The following is a 9,361-nucleotide window of genomic DNA, read 5'->3' as shown; positions in this document are numbered from 1 at the left end:
GACAGCTGGCTTTTTCCTTCCATCTTGTTCACTTCTCAGCAGCCCTGTGTTATGCTTCATGACCCAAGCTTTGCAAGAAACTCAGATTCGTTACTGAAGAGACAATTTGCAGAGCACTGGAAAGGTTATGGGGTGAGGGAGGTAACACACTCATTAGCAGACAGACATTTTTGTGTGAAGCTGAAGAAAAGGTAAAGAAAAATCAGCTTGACAGTTCCATTCCTTAGAGCAACCTTCACCAATCTTGTGCCTTCCAGATGTTTTGAACTACAATTGGCTATGCTGTGTCAAACAACATCTGGAAGACACCAGTTTGAGGTTACAGGAAATTTCTTTCCCCCTGTTCTACAGCTAGCTTTACCTCCCAATTGTTCTAGAGGTGAACTACGGACAAGGCTCAGAAAATTGGAGTCCCTATTTAAAAACAAAACAGGCCAAATATTTATATGTGAGTAAATTTTATATATAAAATAATCCACCAACCAACTGCAACAGGCCACTCTGTTAAAGGTGATGCCAAGAAGATTGCACCAATTAGTTTTTCATATTTTTTTGGTATTATGAAATGGCTGAATGTGCAACTTACGTTTCAATAGGTATTTATGTACTGTGCTAATATGTTAGCAACTAGTTGAAGGATAAAGAACACATCTCTTGCTGTCAGGAGAAAGAGGCAACTCCTCACACTGCCACTCTCCAAAAACAAAACAAAAACACCCTTCAAGAGCCACAGTAATAATTTGAAATTACCAAATTATTCAAAAAAAGAAATTAAGCACACACAAGAGAACACCATAATCATATTAAACCGAGTCATATTTACTGAATGTTATAATACATGAGTAAAGGTAGAAATTAGTCATTTTGTCTTAAATATGCTCATAGTAATGTTACTATGGAAAAAGTGTGTGCTAGCTTCATGAATTTTGATGCTTATGGAAGTTAAGTTGCATTCAAAGCTGTAGTTATTAAGGTTCTGCATTATCATTTGTCAAAATTTCAGCAGGAGAAGGATTGAGACAGTTCCAAACAGTAAAACAATTACAAAATGTCATATGGTTCAGCCTCCAATAGTGAATACAGTGCTTGTTTTTACCATATCCACAAGACAAACACACTACTGCAAAAAAAAATCAGCCATTGGATATATAGTACAACAAAGACATTGTAATAGAAAACATTTGCAGCAGTAGATTTAAGATGTCACAAAGAATAACTGCTACTTGAAAAACACTGCAATAATTCTAATAAAAATTGGCCACCCAAAGTTAAGGGTGTGTGTGTGTTTAAATTCCACGGATAATTAATGGCACTAAAAGCATATTTACATTACGCTCGGATTGTGGCTAGTACGTAAATAATACAGTGGTATCTTGTTGCTCAAAGATTGTGCAAAGGTTTACAGTTTAATATGCACCACACTGTGTGCCCTAGCGAATACTACACAGATTCTCAACACAGGCAATCAGCAGGAATTATTAGACCAATATACTTCGTATCTTTGTATTTACAGACTTGCTACTGTATGATATTTTATAGTTAACAACTAGCACCACTATATTCAAAGGGCAGTTAAGCAAGTGCTTCTAAACTGGTTGTAAAAATATACTTTGCAAAAATTGAATATGTAAGGTCTTAAGGCCTCTCAGGCTTAAAAAATAATAATTGTGTCCACTGTAAAACGGGCGGGATTTTGTCTTTTGTTTGCATGCATCTCAAAGGAGAATCGGTAGACAACCTTGTGGTTCCTGGGAGGGAATCTGAGAAGGCTGTAGGACCCTCTCTCTTTATGGGTAGAGAGGCAGGTATGCCCTTGGAATCCCAGCCACCATGGAAAGGACCTCTGTCATTGCCTCTCTGTTGTCACTGCTCCAGAGGAGAGGACTAAAGGAGAGCATATCAGAGTAGATTTCCCATTTGCCCAGGAGTCAGTGTGCTTCTTTTCCTCCAGCTTCTGCCTAGCTGGTGTAAAACCAGTAGGGTTCAGAAAATGGTGGCTTTACTGCCAGAGATTCTCTCCAACCCCTCACTGAATTGCTCTGCTCAACTCTATTGACAGGATTTTTGACTGTGCCATCTTCTACCACCCTGATTGTCAAACTGACATGGCGTATCCTACCATTGCACCATCCCCTATCAACTTATTCCAGTTGGTTTATTCCACTTTCATTTTTCCATGGTTCTAAATTTCCTGTAGCTACAGCAGTTAGCACAGCTATTTCTGTTAAAGATCAAGCCTCTAGCGTGTGGGTTTTTGCTTTGTTTTTAAGCTGCGTTGCCTATCCCTAGTAACTTCCACACACAAAAACCCAGTTGTATCCAATGTTAGTCCTATTCAGAGTAAACCCATTGGAAATTAATGTGCATGTCTTAAGAACCATTACATTCACTGAGTCTACTTTAAATAGAACTAAGTTGGATTCCACCCATAATACTACTTTATTAATAAATCATACTGCAACTAAAATATACCTATATATGTTAGAAGAAAAATTGTTGTAAAATATTTCTTGTTTTCAAAGTTAAGAAAATGCTATTACTATGTTCTGAGTTTAAGTTGTTGGTTTTTTTTAAAACATAGGCTGGTTGCTGCGGCCCAGCTGAAAAGCACTGGTTGACCCTTTCCTTGGATTTTAGCTCTCCAGTTGGTCTTGAAAATGGCACCAAGTGTGGTACTATTGCTGTGTTTACATTGGCAGTTTAAGGTAGCATGCCTGTACTCACCTGGGAGTTGGCCAAGTACTTCTAAGTGAGCATACATAGACTTGCTCTGTATTATTGTTGTTTATTGAATTTATATACCGCCCTATACCCGGGGGTCTCGGGGGGTTCTGTAGAGGTTGGAACATGGAGGAATCTACCAGAGTTGCTTCTGACACAATTTCTCTACAAGGTTGGGGAACCTGTGGCCCTTCTAATGTTGTTGAACTGCAGCTTCCAGCATTCCTGACCATTAGCCACTCTGACTGAGGATGATAGGAGTTGAAGTCCAGCAACACCTGAAGAGCCACAGGCTCCAGAATTCTCCTGTGGAACTGAAACATCTTTTCCATATTGTACGCCTGCATGTAAGGGAGGGATTGGGGAAGACACGGTTCTCTAAATTTTGCTGGGACTGCAGCCTCCATCATCTCTGTCATGCTGTTTGGGGCTGGTAGGAGCTGGGAATCCAACATCAGGAAGGCCACATGTTCCCCTGAAGTGAGGAATTACAGTGCTTACATGGTTTCTCTGCAGGTCAAACATACATACAGCCCTATAAAACCGCTCTCAGCACAGCTGGAGATGCATGGCTTATCTTTCACAAAGAGGCGTCACATGAATAGGTGCTGTAGTGGTATTATTACACACAGAACAACTCATTAAACATTTCTCTGAAGGACAACCATGGAACTGTCAAAGATTACAGCAAGAGGAGTCAAATCTTTAGTAGAGTAACATGGAACACTGTCCCAAATGCCACTATAGATCCTGCTTAAAAGCTGCTCTGTAGACTGTTTCACATTTGCACATCTGGCTATTTCAAGCTCTGATGCTATTAAAAAGCAGTTTTTATGCTCCCCTGGACACGATATGAGCTCTTTTAAACTCAGTTGGAGCTGAGTGGGATGAAAAGGCATGTTGTCATTATTTAATTTTGTGCCAGAGCTCAAAGCTCATTATAAAACATTAATCCAAATGCAAGACATAAAATAAAATTAGCTATAAACCTCAAGGAGCACACAATACTGAAAATATTGGAAGCCATGTTGAATAGACCAAACTAATTTCTTCAGAACTTATCTGTGTTTAAGGAAAGCTTTCAGACTCCAAATTAAGCAATGAACTCCCTCGCCTCTTCCTCCACACACACCAGATAATCTTACTTGAAAATGAAGACATTTGAGTGAAAATGAATGATCAGCAGTGTAATCATGGTAGGAAAGGGGAAATAGTGATTGTTCCCTCACCCCCACTCCCCAAAAAACACCACAAAACTGTCATGGATTCCTTACATTAATTCCTGTGAACCCACCAACAGAAGTGGATTTTTACACACAGACAAAAAGTAGCCATTTCAAGTTCGCAAACTATAGCTGCTTCTAATGTTTTCACTCAGTACCTTATGATGCCAGATTCAGACAACTGAACAAAGTGTTAGACTCCACCACTTATTTTCACATACCTAAAACAAACCCTAAGCCAGCAGGTGTGGACTAACATTTCAGCAACACTCTGGAATGAAATATATTCTCACTTACCTTCATACTGCTACTTGCTGCATGTTTACAGAAGAAACACACTTTTTAAAAAACCCAAGTTGGGTTGGCCTGGGCCTGATTTCAGGCTTGGTAGTTCAGTTGCCAATCAAATGCAGCTGTGACAGGTCAGGTGACTTGTGCTGAACTAATTACAGCTGCAAACTATAGGAAGAGTCTGTTCTGAGGCCTACCAGGTCCACTCCCATTCTTTGCCTTTTAGCTGCCCATTTCCTTCCTATATAAAAGCTTTGCATACTACCATTTGTGGTTCCTGACAGATATTACTGATTTCTTAAATCACCCCCCATCCATTGCCTTCATTTTGCCCATTTCATTGCTGCGTAAAGGCTTTGCAAACTAGTGTTATTCCTATCATGAGGCACATTGAGCAACTTGTCTCAGGCAGTAGATTGACAGGGGTGGCCGAATGCATGTTCCATGCCCCCCTTGTGCTGCCGAGTCGTGGAGCATCACTTTGGGTTCCTTTCTCTTTTGTTTGAGGTGCAGCAGCCACCACCACGCTTCAAACAAAAGAGGAAGCAAGTTGTGGCCCCTGAACAGCTGTACAAGGAACTCTGTGGCCACTGGCATTGGGAGTACCAGACCGAGCAATGGCTGTCCACAGAATGAGGCTGGACCAGCTACAAAGACTCCTTAGTCACCCCTCCAAGTCGCTCATGAGACTTAGCCACATGCTTAGTGAAGTCTCACAAGAGTTTGGGGTGGCTTCTCTGTGGCACTGCAACACCTACAGTAAATAGCAGCAAATAAGCTTTGACGGTGCCCCCAGCTACTGTTCATGGCTTGTTGCTGCGACAGTATCCTAGGGAAGCTCACAAACACCACAGTCCTTATTCCAGAGCCAGAGAACCTGAGGTCCTCCCAATGTTATTGGACTACAGCTCCTATCATCCCTGAATACTGGTTATGCTACCTGGGGCAGATGTGAGTTGGAGCTCAACACCTGGAGGATCACAAATTTATTGCCTTCTGCCTTTCTATTTTCTTTGCTGGCGCAGCGGCTCATATGAACAAGGCTGCAGAGTTGACATCTATTTCAATCACATCTTACTAAGATACCTTTTACTGGAAATCTCCACAGAAAGGAGACATGCTCATTTATCCTGAGAAGAAATAAATATTGTGGGGAACCTTCCATTGCCTCTGCCTGTGAACACAGTTCAGCAGAGGCATCTCCAGAAGTAGTCTTTATATACATATGGCTTAAAATAAAACAAACAGATCCCCTGGACCTGTCCATATGGATCAAAAGTGTGGGGATAGCTAGAAGCAGCACCTCTCTCAGAATCTTACCTCTTCTGTCTTTCAGGACTCAAAACCCATTAGTTAACCTTCTTAAGTCATCATTTCCTACTAACCAGCATTCATGACCCTTTCACACACCAAGGCAATCCAGTTTTGTGAGCTGAGAAATCCTGCACTAGACCATGGAAGTAAAAGCCAAGATTTATTAAAATTATATTTTAACTTTACATTAAGATTACTGAATGGGTGAATATTTACAAATATTAGTAATGGTCAAAACAATGGTAGGTAACAGTGTATGCCATTAACTGCAGACAAGGGTGTATTCTCAATGAATGTTCTGAAGTTGTCTCAACTAACACTACATTACATTCAGCTCTGTCTGGCAAAAAAACAAAACTTCACTCTTCCTAATAACCTGAAAATAAAAGGTGGAGGAGGATTTTTTTTAAAAAAAAAACTTAATCAGTCTTTTTTAAATGATGCTTAGGTTTGTACCAAAACAGAAAAATATCCAAAAAGGCACATGATATACATCTAAATGTTTCAGATACTGGGGATCAAAAAGCTGTGTGTGTGTGTGTGTGTATTCTCTATAATTAATATGGAGGTGGCCTTTTTATTTTAACCTTCCTTTAACCTGAGGGTAGGTTGTGTTCCAGAAGTTGCTTCAAAATCCATTGAAACCAAGGGAAAGGCAGCCAGGTTTTCAATCAAGTTTCCCCAAGTCTAATGGCACAAGATGTTAACTTAGCTTTCACCCTCCAGTCTCTGGCTGACATTATATATTTCCAAAATTATACTTTTACATATACTGTACAATCCTTTAGACATTTTCTCAGGTGGGAATTTGCTCTCTCTCTCTTTTAACTTTCCTTTCCTATTTATTACAAATCAAAATACTTACCCAACTTTATGCTTCTTATAGGGATTATTTATGACTGCAAGGCCAGTGTTGTATAAATATAACTGGCAGAGTCTTATAAATATAACACTTTAAAAGTCTTACATATTTTACAATTGGAGACATTCTTAAATGTACTTTATATTCGCATAGAACCAACATTTTCAACTAAGTGGAATTAATTAAAATAAGTCCAGTTACATCAGGGACAGGTGAACCTGTGGCTCTCCAGATGTTGGGCTACAGGTCTCACCAACCCAACCAGCGACTAGGCTCAGTGGGGCTGATGGAATTGAGAGTCCAACAACATCTGGAGGGTTCACAGGTGCTCTATACCTGAGTTAAATGAAGGAAGGCCACACATGGCAACATATGTACCAAAGAATTGTGTGAAATAAGTATGAAATTCAGAAATTTAGAAGCTGTTTCCATTCAAATACTGTCAAAAGATCAGTTGATGCCCTTGCCAAAGAATGCTTTAAATAGAGATTTTTCAACAGCCCATTAATTCCTTGCCATGCATGTGGGTATCACTTTATTCTGGGTTTTGCGAGGCAGTGTTTTCCGAAAATCTCTTCTCTAGTTGCTGCTAGGGAAAAAGCATGTTGGAATCACTGGGGAAAAAGATCAGAATTAAACATCTCTGGTCCCAACATGTATATGTTGCAACTTCTGATACTAACAAAGCATCATATATAAAATCTTGCCTAATACATACCTTGAGAGCTACAATACACACCACAGACCTATAATAAGGTGCTTATTCATTTTTATCATTTTACCTCACAGTTATTTTGGAATGCAATTAAGAGTACGGGAACACACTGACTGGAACATATTGTTAATTTAAAAAAAATACACAAAAAACATTATTTTGCAAATGCCTTTGAAGATTCCTCTCCCTTTCCTTTTTGCGTATGACCATCTTATCACCTGCAATGTTACATCACAGAATGGGGAACCTGTGTCCTTCCAGATATTGCTAGACTACAATTCCCATCATTCCTGGTGATTAGCCATGTTGGCAGAGGCTGAAGAGAATTGGAGTCCCAACATCTGGAGGGCCACAAATTTATTCCCCATCCCTGTGCTTAGTAAATCAGGATAACGGCTCCTATATAAGAATCTATACTGGCAATATTGTGTAACCTTCACAAGATTCCCTATATTTGATTTTTTTTAAAAAAACACCACACAACTTTGCTAAATCTTTCATAACGAACTCAGTTCAGGAACATCGATGAATGTATATAGCCAATAACAACATAGCATACCGATAGTGCATAGTGCACAGTGTAGGAACAGAGATTCCTCCATACATGTATTATGCAACTCCATGTAGATGAATGGCCGATGGGAACTTAATCAAACCGTTCAGTTAATGGCTCTTATTTGGCCAAGAAGTGCATTATTTACATAGTATTATATCAGCACATAGGATAAATTGGTGAAGCCAAATAACTTAGGAGCTCTCGATAGCTGAACTTCAGAAAAAAATGTAATATATACAGCAAATGTGCCATTCTGACCACCATCACATTCACTGTTGTGGTCCCTGATTGTGTCACCATTGTTTTTTGTAAGTGCTCTGTTAAAGTCCCATTGATTTCATTGGGAAGGAGAATAACATGTCTTGCAGTGAACCACTGTTTTCTGTGGATCCAGGAAGGCGTTCTAGACCCTTCAGGTTAGCACCTGAGCTTTGGCATAGCAGCTACAAAGGGGCGGTTTTTGAGGGGGAAACAGCACAGTTGGGGAAAAGATTGAAAAATCCTTCCCCAACACTACAGAACCATCCCTCCCCCTTGCAGCTGCTATTAGATTTAAAAATATATATTGGAAGCTGTCTTATTTTGAGTCAGACCCCTGGTCCGTCTAGCTCAGTGTTGTCTACGATGACTGAAAGCCATTTTCCAAGGACGACTTTTCCAGTCCTGCTTGGAGACGATTCTGATTGAACCTGGAACCTTTTTCATGCAAACCATGTGCTCTTCCATTGACCTATGGTCCTCCTTCCATGCCACTCCTACTTTGGCCCTTAAGATTCTTTGACATGTAATGTTCACTCGTGAGTGTTCTTCAGGCAAAACAAGAAAACCCCACATTATATAATTGCATTGTTGGTATTTTACAACTTTTTACACACGTATGAGTTTCTACTTAGAATATAATCACAAAAAGTAATAAAAATTAAAAAAGCAATTTTTGTTGTTGTTGGCTGCTTATGTCATAATGTTTGCCTCTTCAGATCCCACTTGCGGAAAAAACATTTCTTACTTCTGCATGCTAGTTTTACTAAAGTATAATGACTAGTCCCTTACACATGGAAGGTGGTGAACAGAGGAATTCATGCACACAGCATAAATGTTTACATATCAAATTCTGAATTCTTTTTGTTTTTGTTTGTTTGTTTAAAGTTATTTGGGATTATGTTAGACCAGAGAAAACCCCACATTTGAGACTCCCAATTAGTTTCATTTGCGCATCTACATATTATCTGTCATCATGCGGAATACTCTTTTATATTTTCAGTTCCATGTATCCCAGGTAAATGGGGTATGTATATGGTTTGGTTGCTCTTTACTTGTAATTAAAATCCTAATCTGCTGCAGAAAATTGCCTTTTCCTTCTTCAGGGAACTTGTTCGCTCCATGCTGGTCAGCATCTCTGCCCTTCAAATTGTCCACTTAGCAGATGAATGTTCAGCGACTCAGCAATGCTGAGTTTGTATAAAATCTGAAGTAAACAGTTCTGGTATCAGCTCAGGTAGACAGTGGAACTAAATGGAAGTCTCCCATAGCTGTAGGAGGACAAAGAAAAGAGAAATATCTATTATTGCTGTTCCTGTTATACTACTATTCCTGCATTACATGACCCTTGGGATCCCTTCTAACTCTATAATTCCATGATTCTACAGTTTCTATATTCCATGTTTTAACTATGCAATGGA

General features: G+C 39.5%; 1 protein-coding gene across 8 annotated transcripts in view; it reads right to left on the bottom strand.

Moving 5' to 3' along the window:
- Positions 1–798: 798 nt before the first annotated feature.
- ADAM22 (ADAM metallopeptidase domain 22) overlaps positions 799–9,361 on the bottom strand; it is a 129,095-nt gene continuing 120,532 nt past the window's right edge. For all 8 annotated transcript variants that reach the window (XM_077936913.1, XM_028750991.2, XM_077936909.1 and 5 more), the window contains one exon: positions 799–9,211. In XM_077936913.1, coding sequence (XP_077793039.1) covers positions 9,191–9,211 — 21 coding nt within the window. In that variant the 3' untranslated portion in view covers positions 799–9,190. The remainder of the gene's footprint in view (positions 9,212–9,361) is intronic.

The sequence above is a fragment of the Podarcis muralis genome, chromosome 12, assembly GCF_964188315.1.
Source record: "Podarcis muralis chromosome 12, rPodMur119.hap1.1, whole genome shotgun sequence".
In the NCBI taxonomy this organism is placed as follows: Eukaryota; Metazoa; Chordata; class Lepidosauria; order Squamata; family Lacertidae; genus Podarcis; species Podarcis muralis.
This window is presented reverse-complemented; position numbering and strand designations above follow the sequence as displayed.